This window comes from Rhinolophus sinicus, chromosome 15, assembly GCF_057876585.1.
Source record: "Rhinolophus sinicus isolate RSI-liver-muscle chromosome 15, RSI-T2T, whole genome shotgun sequence".
Classification (NCBI taxonomy): Eukaryota; Metazoa; Chordata; class Mammalia; order Chiroptera; family Rhinolophidae; genus Rhinolophus; species Rhinolophus sinicus.
The window spans coordinates 75,657,112-75,673,518 of record NC_142515.1 but is presented as its reverse complement, the minus strand read 5'-3'; the positions used below and the strand labels follow the sequence as shown (position 1 = coordinate 75,673,518).

Genomic DNA, 16,407 nt, shown 5'->3' with positions numbered 1-16,407 from the left:
CCTGTGCTGCCTGGCTTGGCCCTGCTGTGGGGGACAGGGATTCAGCCACTCTGTAGGCTCCTATCCTGAAAGATGGCATCTGTCCTTAAGTGGGCCCAGGGCTTGAGCCGACCCGTCTCCTTCTACAACCTGGAAAGCACCTTTGTTCAGCACCCAGGTGGTGGCAAAGCTATGGCTCCCTTCTCCTGCTGGACACAGGGTCAGACTACGTTTCCCAGCCTCTCTTGCTGTAAGGTGTGGCCATGTGACCAGGCACTGGCCAATGAGACTGTCCAGGGAGGTGCCCAGGGAGGGCAAGAGGGAGGCACTGAACACTCCCTCCCTCTTGCCCTCCCTGGACACCTACGCCCAGTGTGACCTGGAGGCCATGTGTGGAAGGTGGCAGAGCCTCTGTGCGCCTGGGGCCTCGCATTCCTGCATCATCTCCTCCATCTTCCACAAGAACCTGCCACCCTCTATTTCAGCTAGCGGAGTTTGATTCAGTGATCGTTTTACGGACCCTGTAAAAAAAGGGATCCTTCTCTTGCACACCTTCAAGTTTGGACCACTTTTGCCACCTGGGACTTACCCGGTTGACAAGTCTGAGTGACTGTCTGGCCAGCACCTGCCACCCCTCCTGATTCACAGGAAGATGCTTCGAGGGAGAAGGCGAAGCAGTGTTTAGAAACACGGGCTCAGCCAGCAACCAAGTCCAAGCTGCGGTCCCACCACTTTCGGGCTCTGTGGCCGCAAGCCACTGTCTGCACCCCATCTGTGATGGAGGACGGCATGGGGCCACAGACAAGCATGAGTCACTCCAAGCACCGCCTGGCACACAGGAAGCAGCACAAGTGGCCATTCCTATTGTTGTTTCTCATCCTATAGTCATATACAGTAATGAACTTCTTACACAGTGGCAGGTAAAAAAACGACTTGTCTTTTGCAGAAGCCACAAACTGGAAACAACCAAAATGTCCATCAACAGTGAATAGATAAACAGATGGAGAAACATACAACAGAAAATTCTACAGCCATGAAAATGAATAAACTATCGTCACACATTAACAGGGATGAATGCAAGATACAAATGGGTCCATCTGTATGGAGTTCAAATCTGGCCAACAGCCAACTGCCCAGGGACAGAGGCACAAGAAGAAAACTGAAACAGAGAAGCAGTGACACCAGCGCCATCTAAGTCAGGAGGACGGTCGTCAGCTCTGGGTGGGCAGAGGGTTTCGAAGGGGGGGGCACCAGTAGGAGGTAGGGGAGAAGGTGCTTTTCCTGACATCATGGGGACTAAACGGGGTTGACTGTAGAGCCATTTGATAAACTATACATAAACATATTATGTTTTGGGTAAATACATATTTTGTATACTTTTCTGTACCATGTTATGTTTAACGTAAAAAAAAGTTTACCGGGCCAGCCCGGTGGCTCAGGCGGTTAGAGCTCCGTGCTCCTAACTCCGAAGGCTGCCAGTTCGATTCCCACATGGGCCAGTGGGCTCTCAACCACAAGGTTGCCAGTTCAATTCCTCGACTCCCACAAGGGATGGTGGGCAGCGCCCCCTGCAACTAAAAAATTGAACACGGCACCTTGAGCTGAGCTGCCGCTGAGCTCCTGGATGGCTCAGTTGGTTGGAGCATGTCCTCTCAACCACAAGGTTGCCGGTTCGACTCCCGCAAGGGATGGTGGGCTGTGCCCCCTGCAACTAGAAAATGGCAACTGGACCTGGAGCTGAGCTGCGCCCGCCACAACTAAAACTGAAAGGACAACAACTTGAAGCTGAACAGAACCCTCCACAACTAAGATTGAAAGGACAACAACTTGACTTGGAAAAAAAGTCCTGAAGTACACACTGTTCCCCAATAAAGTCCTGTTCCCCTTCCCCAATAAAAATAAATAAATAAATAAATAAATAAATAAATAAAATATTTAAAAAAAAAAAAAAGTTTACCAAAAACGGAGTGCACCATGACAGGCAGAGTTCTCAGATGCCCCCAAGACTTCTGGCCCCAGGGGCTCACACACCTGCTCTCAGCACTGTAGTGAGGGTGGTTTGCTGTTATAATTAAGGTCCCAGTAAACCTTCAAATAGGGAGACAACACTGGTGGGCCTGGCCTAAGCAGGTGAGCCCTGAAACAGGACAGTCCCCTTCCTCAAGTCAGAGCTGCCAAGTGTGAGATGGAGGGGACATGTGGCAAGGCCTGAGAGCAGCCTCTAGGTGCTGACAACAGCCCCAGGCTGACAGCCAGTGAGGACTTGAGGACCTCACTCTGCAACGACCTGAATGAGCCTGGACGTGGGCCATGCCCAGAACTCCCCGATAAGGCCTTCAGCCTCTGAGCCCCTGAACTGAGGACCTGGTTGGCCCATGCCTCCATTCTGACCCACAGAAGTGTGAGCTACTCAATGGGCCAATGTGTAACAAAGCAACAGAAAACTCAAACTGCCCAACTTGAGAAAAGGAAAAAAGACAGAGATCAAAAATGTCTGACAGGGAAGAGATCCAAGATGGCAGAGTAAACGCTGTGCTTGCCTCATCCTGTGAACACATCAAAATTACAACTAAATTATAGAACAATTAACCTGGAGAACCATCTGAAGTCTAGCTAAACAGAACTTTTATAACAAAGGAAGCCAGGTCGAGACTGGCAGGAGGGGCAGAGACTTGAAACGGGCCAGCCCCAAACCTCCATGTGGTGGATAAAAATTGGGAGCGATATCTCAGCCACAGAGGTTCCCTACCACAGAGGAGCGAGGGACCCCAGCCCCACCCCAGGATCCCCATCCTGGAGTACTGGTGCCAGGAAGAGGAGCTCCCACAACATCTGGCTGTGAAAAACAGTGGGGATTTCGACCGTCTGGGTGAGATGGAAGGAAGGCTGGTGGAAACCCAGGCATCCTCTTAAAGGGCCCGCACACAGCCTTGCTCAAAGGCACTCACCCTGGGCTCCAGTGGAGGGACAGTGACTTGGGGGCATCGGAGACATATGGGGGGAGGGGAGTGGCAGACTGACGTATGTGGGTTCTGGGCAAGGGCTGGAAGATAGTTACCAGCCTATCTGTGTGGGGTCCTGCTCCCGTGCAGTCCATGGATGGGCACCATCTTTCCTGTCTTGAGCCCTCTCCCATGCCCATGGCTAAATCTGAATCTAAATTCTAGTGAGCTCTGCTTGCTCTACTGAGTCCCCACCACACCCAACTCCATATCACAAAAGGTTTATCAGCAACTGAACGTTATGGGAGCTGGCAGGTGGCAGCAGGCCTCAGCGTGTCTTGGCTTTTTGCAGAGCTACCCTAGACCACTGGAGGCCTCTCCCACATGCCTCCAGCTACAGCACAGGCAGCGACCACCTGTGGATCACTCTGTAGCTCCTACCAGGTAGTCCCCAACCTGTCACAGGCAGTGGCTGACCTGGGCCTGCACCAGAGCCCCTCCCACGAGGCCCCAGAACCAACATACTTGGAGGTTGGCTTCAGACCACAGCAGAGTACCACCCAATTAGTCCCACCCAGGTAGCACACCCAAAGGGCAGTCTCAACAGGTACCAGAGCGTGCTGTGGCGAATCCCACTCTGTGGAGTAAGCCCCCTGCACAGCAGCCCGTAAGCTGTAGACGTGGCCAAACCCCACAGCCCATCAGCCTGAGGGCCAATCCCACCCACTTAGTGCCAATAACAATCAAGGCTCAATTATAACAGGAGGGCACACACAACCCACACAAGGGTCACTCCTGGATCACCCACCACAGGTGACGAGGGAGACTGTGCCACTGGGCCCCACAGGGCACCTACTACATAATGCCACCTGGCAAGACTGGTAGACGTAGCAAATCTACCTAATACATAGAAACAAACACAGAGAGGCAGCCAAAATGAGGAAACAAAGAAATATATCTCAAGTGAAAAAACAGGAGGAAACTCCAGAGAAAGAACGAAACAAAATGGAGGCAAGCAACCTACCAGAGACAGAGTTCAAAACACTCGTTATAAGGATGCTCAAGGAACTTAGTGAGAATCTCAACAAAGAGAAAGCAAGCATAAAAAAGGACACAGAAACCATAAAAAAGAACCAGTCAGAAGTGACGAACACAGTAACTGAAATAAAGAATGCACTAGAAGGAATCACCACCAGATTAGAGGAAGCAAAGGACCAAATCAACGATTTGGAAGACAAGGTTGCACAAAACACCCAATCAGAACAGCAAAAGGAAAAAAAATGAGGATAGTTTAAGAGACCTCTGGGACAACATCAAGCATAACAGCATTCGTTATCACACAGGTACCAGGAGAAGAGAGAAAGCAAAGGATTGAGAACATATTTGAAGACATAGTGACTGAAAACTTTCTTAACTTAGTGAAGGAAATGGGCATACTGTGTTTCCCCGAAAATAAGACCTAGCTGGACAATCAGCTCTAATGTGTCTTTTGGAGCAAAAATTAATATAAGACCCGGTATATTATCATATCATATCATATCATATCATATCATATCATATCATATCACATCACATATATTATAGAAGACCCGATCTTATGTTATAATAAAATAAGACCGGGTCTTATATTAATTTTTGCTCCAAAAGATGCATTAGAACTGACTGTCTGGCTAGGTCTTATTTTCAGGGAAACACAGTACAAGCCCAGGAAGCACAGAGTCCCAAACAAGCTGAGCCCAAACAGGCCCACACCAAGATACATTATACTTAAAATGGTAAAGGTTAAAGACAAAGAGAGAATCCTAACAGCAGCAAGAGAAAGGCAACTAGTAAGTTATAAGGGAGCTCCCATAAGATTGTCAGCTGATTTCTCAACAGAAACTTTGCAGGCCAGAAGGGATTGGAAGGAAATATTCAAAGTGATGAAAAGCAAGAAGCTATAAGCAAGACCAATCCACCCAGCAATGCTATCATTTAAAATTGAAGGAGAGATAAAAAGCTTCCCAGACAAGAAAAAACTAAAGAAGTTTATCACTACTAAACCAGTATTACAAGGAATGTTAGAAGGACTGCTTTAAGACAAAGAAAGAAGAAGAAAATGGCAATAACTACATATCTATCAATGATTACCTTCAACATAAATGGATTAAATGTTCCAATCAAAAGACACAGGAAGGGTTAATGGATAAGGAAACAAAACCCTTACATGTGCTGCCTATAAGAGACTCACTTCAGATTGAAAGACACACCCAAACTGATAGTAAAGGGATGGAAAGAATTATTTCATAAAAATGAAAATGGGGAAAAAAAAAAAAGCTGGGGTAGCAGTACTTATACCAGACAAAATAAACTTTAAAACCAAGGCTATAACAAGACAAAGAGGACCCAGTAATCCCACTTCAGGGTATTTACCTGAAGAAACCCAGAACGCTACTTCAAGAAGACCCGTGCATCCATATGTTCATTGCAGCAGTGTTTACAATGGCCAAGATGTGGAGGCGCCTGAGTGTCCATCGATGGAAGAATGGATAAAGAGGAGGTGGTACATGTATACATGGAATATGCTCGGCCATGGAAGGGAATGGGTTCTTGCCATCTGTGGTGGCAGGAATGGACCTAGAGGGTATTGTGCTGAGTGAAGTTATGTCAGACAGTGAAAGACAGATGCAATGTGATTTTGCTTATATGTGGAATCTAAAGAACAAAACGAACAAAAGAGAAACACACCCATAGATACAGAGAACATTTTGATAGTTTCCATATGGGAGGTGAGGTTGGGGGTGGGTGAAAGGGTGAAGGTTTTACAAAGTACAAATTGGTTGGTACACAGTAGTCATGGAGCTGCAGGGTATAGCACAAGGAATATAGTTAACAATATTGTAATAACTATGTACGGTGTCAGACAGGTACTAGATTTGTTGGGGTGGTAGATGGGAAGGGGTTGGGGGCAGGATGAAAAAGGTGAAGCAATTAAGAAGCACAAATTGGTAGTTACAAAATAGTCATGGGGATGTAAGAAAAGCATAGGTAATATAATTAGTAACATGGTAATAACTATGTACAATGCCAGGTGGGTACTAGACTAGTTAGGGGGATCACTTCTTAAATTATATAAATGTCTAACCACTATGCTGTACGCTTGAAATTAATATAAAATAAAATTGAATGTTAACTATAACTGAAAATTTAAGAAAAAGGGGGGGAGGGTGAAGAGGAATAAGAGGTCCAAATTTCCAGGTATAAAACAATAAGGTCATGGGGATGTAATGTACAGCATGGGGAATATAGTCAATAATATCGTGATAGCTGGTGCGGTGTCAGATGGTTGCTGGACTTATCATGGCGATCACTTCCTTAGTATATAAATGTGGAATAACTACGGTGTATACCTGAAACTGATATAATGCAGTATGTTAGCTATATTTTTTAATAAAAATCTTAAAAATAAATACATTGCTCCCCCCCCAAAATAAAACTATCTGACAGAAGTATGCCAGAAGGCTCACATCTGTCCAATTTGGGTACTGGGCGCAGAGCTATTCTGTTAATTACTCTCTTTGCTCTTCTGATACTTGTTTTAAAAGAGCACACTTCAAAGAGGACAGCATGGAGAGGGCAGAGTGTGACTACAGTGGAGAAACCTGGCCACACACTCAGCCAGGGGTTCAAGGTCAACGTCAACAGTGGTAGGTCATGTGGCAGCACGATCCTGGATGTGATGGGATGAGGAGGGACCCTCACCTCAGTGTCTTCCTCCCAAAACCCATCACCCCCATCTAACCTGAGAAACAGACCAGACAAAACCCAATTTAGGGACCTTCTACAAAATCCCTGACCAGTCCTCCCGAAAATTGTCAAAGTCACCAAAAACAAGGAAAATCTGAGAAACTGTCACAGCCCAGGGGAGCCTAAGATGTGACAATTAAATGTCATGTGGGCTCCTGGATAGGGTCCTGGGACAGAGAAAAGATATTAAGGAAAATGGAGGAAATCCGAATATAGTACAGACCGTCGTTAGTAAGAATATGTTAGTATTAGTTCATTAATTGTGACAAATGTACCAGACTAATGTAAGATCCTAAGAAAACCAGGTGTGAAGCATATGGAAAATGTCTGTACTACCATTTTCAGCTTTTCTGTAAACCTAAAAACAGTTCTAGAAAATAAAATCTTTTTAAAAATAGAGAGAAAGAACACCACCAAAATAGTAGGTAAACAGACAAGCCTATGACACCTAAGGAACAAAGAAACAGGAAACCTCGTGATTGGTCATTTGCGTTGGGCTCTCCCAGCCCCAGTCCGTCCTGGGCCCTCCCGCACTGAACAAGAAGCCAATTTCCCAATTCCACCAGTTGCAATGACACCGGGCTGTCTAGGCTCATGGCATAGGAACAGCTGGTCTGGACACCAGAAGCCCCTCCCCACCCCGTCGTCATCCCCCACCTTCCCCCCCCCCCGCCACCACCACCAATCCCACTGGCTCTGGAGGGGAGCACATGGCGAGACTTCCCTAGCAGAAGGCTGACCTTCCCATGCTGAGCAGGATGCTACAATCACTTATGTTTCCTGAACAAACGCCAGCTGTGTCTGTCCCCACCAGTGCACTGCGACACGCGAGCCGCCAGACCGCAGGGACAGATCTCACTAGAGTGGGAGCGCCTGGGTGAGTGTCCCTAAAAGCACTGGGTTTCCTGGGTGCTCCGCTCTACCTGAGCGGCACAGGACACGTGTTCGCACGTGACCCAGCAACCAGGCTAATCGAGTTCTACGTGGGGAAGGCTGGAGAGAAGCAAGTCAGGCGAATGGGGGAATCTGGCTCAAAGCAGGCGGTGCCATGCTATACAAAATTCTCCGAAACTGCCCGCTGCCGTACCCACCATGGTGATTATGACGCAATCCTAGTCTCCTAGTCCCATGGCACTTTACGGCCCAGTTTGGGACTCGACGGTCTCTCCAGCATCGGGAGCTAATTTTTCGAATGCCAGAACAGCTCTCAGCTTCAGATTTGTTGCACAACCCTGACAAGCAGAAAGCCGGGGCCAGTGGCATCAGGGATGACAGCACGGTTCTGACAAGAGTGAGGCTGAGGGCTGTCTGAGGAGGACCGGGGCTGGGGTAACACGGCTATCTCTCCCAGAAGCTCCCAGAAGCGTGCACCGGCCCTCCTGGTGGCAGCATTAAATCACTCATCCTAGCCCTGTGGCAGTGTCGCGATCCCAAGTGCCAGGGTGCATGGCTGCAACACCTGACTAGAAACGGAAGCCCCAGCCTGGGTTCTCAGCAGCTACGTGGGCGAGTCGGCACACACACATGTGCACACACTCATGCAACCAGTGCACACTTACACACACTCGCACACTCGCACATTCTAGGGTCACCAAGCACCACGGTGTGCCTGGCTCTGAGAGCTCCAGGATGTAGGACTTTCATTCTGAAGCCAGGAAACTTGCACTGATCACCCTGCCACATACTCGGGCTCCTTGGAAGGAGGCAGTGGGCATGCAGATTGGGCACAAGTGGAATAAAGCACAAACAGCTCTGATGCCGTGGCCATGGTCTCCGTCAAGAGAGAAGACTCTGGAAAGATGACCAAGAAAGCGCTCCCTGCCTCCCCACAGCCTCGCAGCAACGCAGCCAAGATTCGAGCCCACGACCAGTGGGTCCCGCTTGCTGACATCCAGGCCTCATTTGGGAAAATCGCCGTCTTCTCACAGAAGGAGGTTCCTTCTGCAGAGAGCGGACTGCGCCCCACCATCATAAAACTCCTTGATGACCTGTTTTGGGCAAGGCGGTGTGGGCCGAGGGCAGACCCCGGCAAAGGCTGCAGGGGCCAGCCACTCTGATGTAAGCCTCCTGGGAGAGCACAAGCGCCCCTCGAGCTGACTCAGATACCAAGTGATCCGCGATGCTGCCTCATTTGTCATCTTGTAATAAACAGGGATCCCGACACCTCCCTGCTCTGTGGCGATCTGCTCTCAGGAGAAGCTTTCTGCTCTAAAACACCTTTGTTGCTGTATTTCTGTCACTTTATCTCAGGACCCGGGGCTGAGGAAAGAGAAGCCTGGCAGTTTCCCCGGGCCTGTTAACAAGGTACAAATCAGGCGGCCTTCTGTCATCCCGGTGGGCCTTTTCCATCTGCCCCCCCAGAGGCCACAGAAACGTCGACTCTGTCCCTGGACGCCCAAATGGGGGTTTGGCCAGCCTGGGGTGAGCAAAGAGAGGAGGGGACACATATATCTTGCTCTCACATCTTGTACTGGTGACAGGGCGTGGTGTTGGGAAGCTAAGTTATTAAAACTACCCTGGTGAAGCTGTCAGGCCCTCCCAGTCTCAGTGCCAAGCCCTCCCTGCCACCACGGATCTCTCGGGATCCCGCTCGGGAGACATCTGGGAGGAGAGACCCTTGAGGAGGGGCTGTGCTTGAGTCAGGCAGTAGGGACACCCTGGGGCCCGCCGCCCTGGACTCTGAGAGGCCATGAAGTTGCACGTGGCCAACAGACGCAAACCAGGCCTCCTCCAGGCGGGAGCTCTCCACCAGAGGTCTTCGGGGCTGCTGCCTGGGGCCACTTCCCGCAGCTCCATCACCCACCCCAGACTTCCCAGACCCACAGCCAAGGGACAACAGCCCTGGAGGGCCTGGGCCTGGCACTGTGGTCCAGCAGCGCCACCTACAGCCAGCCAGGGAGGGAGGAGAGAGGCTCCCAGGGAGGGGTTAGTCAGTACCGCAGGGAGTGCAGCCACCAAGTAGACTGATATTACTTTGGGTGGGTCTGCAGGGGGGACCCCAAGGACCAGGCAGGCAGGCAGCCCAGGGGCAAGGGGGCAGCCCAGCAGCTCCCCTCCCCCCAAAGAGCCTTGCTCTGCCTCGCTGGGCAACAGACCCACCAATCCTGGGCCCAGGACGTCCAGTCCCTCATCCAGACTGCAGTCAGAGAGCAGGTCACACAGGAGCCAGCCAGCTCACTCATGCTTCCTCCTTGTGCCTCAAGGCAGGGAGCACATGTCCTCAAATGCACACATGCGCACACGCTCAGGCATGCACGCACAAGTACACATGCACACATGCACACGCGTGCACATACACACCTCCAGAGTACCAAGTGCAGGCAGAGACAGCTGTGCCCACTGGGAGTCAAGTTTCCCGGCAGCAAAAGAAAGGCTGAAACTCCCCCGAGGAAAATACCAAAGAAAAACTCTAGGCGCAACTGAATCAAAGGGAAAAATTCTCTGTGCCCCTGGGAGCCTCCATCAGGCTTCTGAAAGGTCAGAGAAGGGGTGGAGCTTGAGAGCATCTCCCAGGCTCCTTGGCTCCCCTCCACCAGCCCTACACAGAAAGATCTACTCTTTCTACACCAGGACCGTCCGTGAGCAAGTGGGGGCTCCACACCCTTATGTGGGCATAATCAGACTCTCTCCCCTACCCCCCACTCAGGGACGCTGATGCCAGGACTTGGAAAGCTGTACAGCAGGCAAAGCAAAGCAGGAGGGCTGGAGTTGCTGAGGAAGCCAAGACGTGCCTGCAGCCCGGGGCATGAAGGCCACAGTCGCGGCCCTACTGCCACGCCCCACCCCCACCCAGGGGCATCCTCCACCGGGCACATCCCCTCCCAAAGGGAAACAGGCGTCTCCACGTGCTCCAAGAGCAAGTACAACCAGAAGGAGTTGGGAGAAAGAGAAGGGGAGGCTGGGGTGACCTGCCCCAGCCCTTGATGTTCCTTCAGCTAAAACACAGCTGCCCTGGCCTCAGCCACCAGGAGGTCCTCTTGTCTCATTCGCAGCACTTAAAATATAGAGAGGAAACCCCATGACTGGACAGCCCTGCCTGCATCCCAGCTGTCAGTGCAGCAGCCCATGGGAGGCCCCGGTGCCCGGCGTGCGGTGTCTAGACACCCATCCTCCCTGCCACCACCACAACCACCACCATGGAGCTGCCCACCTCGGACCTTCACAGCGGTCCTCAGGCCCTGCAGGCCACCCCACCCAAGTTGGCCTTACCCTTGCAGGCTATCATCCTCCAAGTCTCCCTGTGGGTCGGGGGCAGCAGGGTCTCCCAAAGCCTTTGCCAGCCCCTGAATGGCACACAGGCATACGGAACACGCCGCAGGGTACCTCCTCCATCCTGCGGGGCAGGCCCAAACCACAGTGAGGTCCGGGGACCAATCCCTTGCGACACAGGCAGTGTGCACCAGGATACCTGTGCTCCTTTATTCGGGGTGCACAGCACACCCCAACTGGTCCAGAAGTGCCCGGGCAGAGCAGCACTGACCAGAGCCCAGTGCTCTCCGGTGCCTGCCTGGAACAGTTTGCTGGGGACACCACGGCAGAGCAGGAAGGAGGACAGGAGGGGGCAGGTGCTGTGTGTGGCGATACTGCTTGAAATACCATTAGCGCTACATCTGAGACACAGTGTCAAACAACACAAGGTAGGTGTGTCCCACACGGAGTTCATATTTCTGGTCACACGCCTGCGAGCCGATGAGGCCTGGGACCCACAGGGGCCAAACCAGGTGGCAGATGTCCAAGGGAAAGCTGTTGGGCAGCGTGGCCCTGGGACAGACTGTGGGGATAACACCTCTGGCTAAACCCCCCACACACACACAGGCTTCGGGGCAGGCGTCCAGCGTAGGATGGCAGGTTCTACGGGCACGGCCTCCGGTCATGGCCCCCGCTGCCCCACCACCCAGACACCACCCCGCAGGGCCAGCCCTGCCGATGCCCACGCCCGCCCACCTTCCCGGCCCCCATGACCACCTGGGCGGCAGGAAGACCAATCGGGGCCGAGTACAAGTGCTGGGTCTATTTTCAATCCCTATCTCAAAAGGGATTTTGAAGCACTTGAACGCTTCAGATATTCTTAGCTTCGCTGCCTGAGAGCACCATATAATGCTGGCCTTTCGAAGCAAATTCCATGCTTTTATCGACACCAGGCTGTTCACGTCACTTTGACACACAAATCACACTACCAAAGTAGCAACAGACCCAGAAAGGCTTCATAAAACGCTGTAAACCTGAGGATATCGACACTTTAAAAAAAGTGCTACCGAAATACTCCAAAATGGTTGCAATTAAGCCACTGCAGACGCAAGAGAAGCAGTATAATTAGGGAGACAGACGTGTGAATACAATCTGCCGGAGAACATTCCCCCCACCCCCCACAAAGGCCCAGGGGAGGGGCAGAGCAGGCACCAGCTTCCCAGGGAGTTGCCAAGTGGCTCCCTGAACCCCCAGCCCAGGGATGAGAGGGCACCTCCTGCGCCCCACAGGCTGGTGTCCGTGTGGGCCCCGTGACAGGGCACAGTCAGAAGGACTGGCTCCACGATGGAACCTCAGTGCACCGGGGCTCTGAGAGGCTGAGGGGTCACTGTGGTCTGAGCACCCAGGTCTCCTGATACTCATCAAACCGCTCTCTATGCCAGGCCCCTGTGGGTGGCTGGGGGCACAGAGGAAACCTGCCCTCCCAGGCCCACGACTTTGTGGGGAAACACTGATGCCAACACCCCACCCGGGTCCTGAGGAGAGAGTGGGAAGGGTGCCCGGCATGACCAACAGGCTGAGCTGGCCAGGCAGGGAGCAGGGAGCGTGGCAGGGAGGGCGGCCGGGCCCTGCCGCGGGATCCTACATAGCCGCACTGTGAGAAGCCACACTGGCCACACTTAGTCAGTGAGGGCCCCCCATGTGCAGTCCCACCCCCTTCAGCACCAGCAACCAAGACCAATGTCAAGACACCTTGCAGGACATTCTTTCCCTCAGAGAACACTGCTGTGTCCAGCACTGGCCCTGCTCACTGCTTCCCCTGTGCTCTCGGGAATCAGATCGTGGGAAAGGGTGGAGGTAGGGGGTGGGTGGACACCAGAGGTGCCCCAAGCAAAGCAGGGGTGCAGCGTGGGACAGCAGGGGGCTGTCCTCAGGGGCTGCAGCCTGGAAAGCACTACTGTTGGTGATGGTGGTCCTGCCCCATCACCCAGAGAGAGGACGGTTGTCCCCTCACGTTCCCAGGGGCCCCTCCCATGACCGGCTCTCAGGGAGCTGCCAGCATGTTCTCATGCCTCACCTCCCTCGAAGCCTTTCCACTACCCTTACCCCAGCCGCTTCTCTGTGGCCCCCACCCTCTCTTGACCGGAAGGCTTCCTTGCTGGGCTCCCCAATGCCACTTCCTACGCCAACCTCCCTGAAGCCAGTGCCTTCCCTGGGCACCCTCACTGCTCAGTGCTGGACCACGTGCCCCCAGAACACACTTCGCCCCCAGGGCCATGTCTGAGAGCTCAACCTGCCCTCTGCCAACATATGCCAGGACTCAGCACTGGCTTCTTTCTGTTTTTTATTGCTTAAAGGAAAAGGTGGGTTTTTCTCTCCTGAGGTCCCTCTGTCTGGCAGACCCCAACTGAAACCAGCTGGGCAGAACAGAGGCAGCATTACCGCTGCCGCCCAGACCCCGGCGGAGTCCCTGCTCTCCTGCTGTGGCTCCCTACAGGCCCTGGGATGATCACGGGTGGGTTGTGGAGTCTAAAAAGCATGAAAGAATCTGGGAAATTTCCACCACAGTGCAGGCAGCTGACAGCCTGTGGGGAAGGGCAGGGCCGCCATCTAGTGGCCCTCAGGGGAACTGCACCTGGGTGAACTAGGGCATGGTGGCCGAGGACAGACACGGGAAAATCTGGCCTGTCACCAGCTCACACCACGAAGCATAGTCCAGGGCAGCGAGCAGGGCCCAGCAAGCAGTACACACACACACATATACACAAAACATACATTCACATACATGTACTCACACACACAGAGAAACACTCCCTTACACACTCACACACATATACACACTCACATGTACTCTCACACTCACACATAAACACTCATGACCCAGCCTGTGGATCTGGACGCGGAGCCAGAAGGCTGCTCGTGGGCACACAGCCCTTACAGCCCACGGGGAGCACGCAGATTGCTGGGAAGGGCAGATCCACTCACCCCACAAGCTGCACCCCCAGGCCCCACCCTCCTGCCTGCAGGTGTGGACCTGGGGCAGAACACGGCCCCCTCACCGCCAGGCCTGGACTGGGGCCTCCATGGAGTCACAGCCCGGCCTTGCCATGGAGAGAGGAGGGGAGGGGGTGGGGTGGCTGCACTGTCACTGGGACCTCCTGGGCAGCACTGGGACAGCACCACTGACCAGGAAACAGCACTGCCCGGGGCTCACGACCACTTGCAAGCATGAAATTTAGGCCTTCAGGAAACGGACATCACCAACCTGTCAATCTTTTCAAATTCATCCCCAAAGGCAAATACCTCCCAGCCTGGAGGTTTCAACGATCAAGGGCTGATACAAAGCCACAAAATGCCACCAAAGGAGAGGAGTGGACTGAAAACAAGAAGCTCACAGAACTGTAGCACAGCTCAGAGGCCAGAGGGCCCAGGGCCAGCAGGAAAACGGCCCTGAAGACATCCCGGTCCTCATCCTGGGACCTGTCACCTCACAAGGCAAAGGGACTTTGCAGGTGGGATTAAGTCATCCAGAGATGGGGATGACCCTGAATTCCCTGGGTGGGGGGGTGAGGCACCGTGTCATCACAGGGTCCTCATAAGAGGGAGGCAGGAGGCTCAGAGTCAGGGAGATGGAAGAGGCTGCGCTGCTGGCTGTGATGATGGAGGAGGGGCCATGAGCCAAGACACAGTGCCTCTAGAAGTTGGAAAAGGCTGAGAACGGTTCTCCTGGGACCTCCGGAAGGACCGGCCCTGCTCGCACATGAACTGTAGCCCCATGAAACCTGAGTCAGACTTCTGACCTCTGGAATGTGAGAGAATAAACGTGTGCATGTTAAGCCAGGAGGCTGTGGTCACGTGTTACAGCTGCCCTGGGACACTCACACGAATGTCCCCACCGTATCTGTCCCCAATGCCTGTCTGAGCAGGAACCGTTCTGTCCAATCAGAGGTAAGGAGACCATGGTCACAGAGCACAGAACAGGACAGGGAGGGCTGCCTTCCCACCCACGGCTCCTCCTGGCTTCTGGGCCCTCCGCTCAGAGCCCCTGCTCCCGCCCCCCCTCAGCAAAGGGCTCTGGGAAGTCCCAGCGACTTAAAGGGGCTGAAGTGGCCCTCCGTCCGTGCCTGTAGGCACAGGCTCAACAGCTCGAGGGTCAGCTCTCAGCTGGAACACCAACACAAGGGAGCCTTGGCCAGCATCTGCTAGGGTCCCCAGCTGTGCTGTATCCCCGTCCCCCACTGCCCCGAGTTCACGTGGCTGAGGTCCTGAGGGCCACAGTCTGCTCCCGGGCCTCCTGCTTCCCTTCCCAGCCCTCTGAGCTGTGATGATTCTTATGACAACAGAACCTTCTAAGACAGCTGGGGAGAGGCAGCGAGATGCAAAGCCCCCGGCTCAGAAGTCTCAGCTGGAAACAGACAGTGAACAAACAGAAGGCAGCTGCTGCCTGGCCTGCCAGCAGAGGCTGGATGTGAGGTGAGTGCTCAGCTGAGATTCCATAACATGTACTGGCCGTGCAACCCAGCTTGCAGGGCCCAGTGCTCGAGAGTGGGCTTCAGGCCAGCACCTGCAAACCAGCAAGGGACCCCAGGCAGCAGGGGCCTACTGCTAATCCCACCCCCCAACTTAGAGGCAAAGGGAGGCTCAGTGCTCAAGGCCACCCCGTCCCCAGGCCCGCGTTCCTGGAAGAGGCCCCAGTACAACAGCCAAGCGCCTGATGCAGTCCGGGGAGGCGCGAAGGGAGCCCGCACCAGCCACCGCTCAGTGTGAGGCTCCCCGGGCATCGGGAAGCTCATTTCCAGAGGGCACGCATCCCTCATCCCCAGACCTGGTGGGTAAACTGTGGCTGCCCAAAGCCAGTGGGGGCAGGGCCAGCAGCTCTTGAGCTGCCACAGGCCCAACCTTGGCCCACCCCACCTGACAGGGTGGCCACAGGGAGCCACGCAGAATGCACGCCACCCCCGCCTGCCCCAGAGGAGCCGATCCCCCAGTCTCACCCTGTGCCCTCGGCCCTGCCCCTCCTCCCTCCGAAGCAGGTCAGGCTGCTGGCCGGACACTCACCAGGACTTGGGCTCCCCAAAGTGCAGATAGTTGATGCTGTACAGGTCCATGTCCTCTGTGTGCCAGGCGAAGGTGGTCTTCCACATGCCGAAGTACAGGTAGGGGGTGTTCACGCCCTCGATGATGGTGCCACATTCCCGTTCTACCATGTCCAGGATGGTCCGTAGGTTCCCGATGTTCCACTGGGCCACATCCTGTGGGCAGCGAGCATGCGGTCAGTGGGCCCGCCACCTGCAAACACTAGTGAGTTGTCTTTCCCTCTGAGCCCTGGACTGCAGTGAGACCCCCTGAGACCCCAAAGCCAGCTGTCAGCCCCAAGCCTGCCCACTACAGAGCCTCGCACACCCCAGTATCTGAAAGCCCGCGGCTCACACCCTGCAGACACCCACCACCCATGCCAGGCCGTCGGGCAGAGCTTCCTCTGGATTCCACGCTGAGCTGGGCGTTAAGTCAG

The 16,407-nt window shown here is 53.8% G+C and overlaps 1 protein-coding gene across 2 annotated transcripts in view; it reads right to left on the bottom strand.

The window, feature by feature from the left end:
• Positions 1 to 16,407, bottom strand: part of KDM4B (lysine demethylase 4B) — a 137,070-nt gene that overhangs the window by 71,530 nt on the left and 49,133 nt on the right. For both annotated transcript variants that reach the window (XM_074337631.2, XM_074337632.2), the window contains exon 6: positions 15,954 to 16,147. In XM_074337631.2, the coding sequence (XP_074193732.1) occupies positions 15,954 to 16,147 (194 nt within the window). The remainder of the gene's footprint in view (positions 1 to 15,953; positions 16,148 to 16,407) is intronic.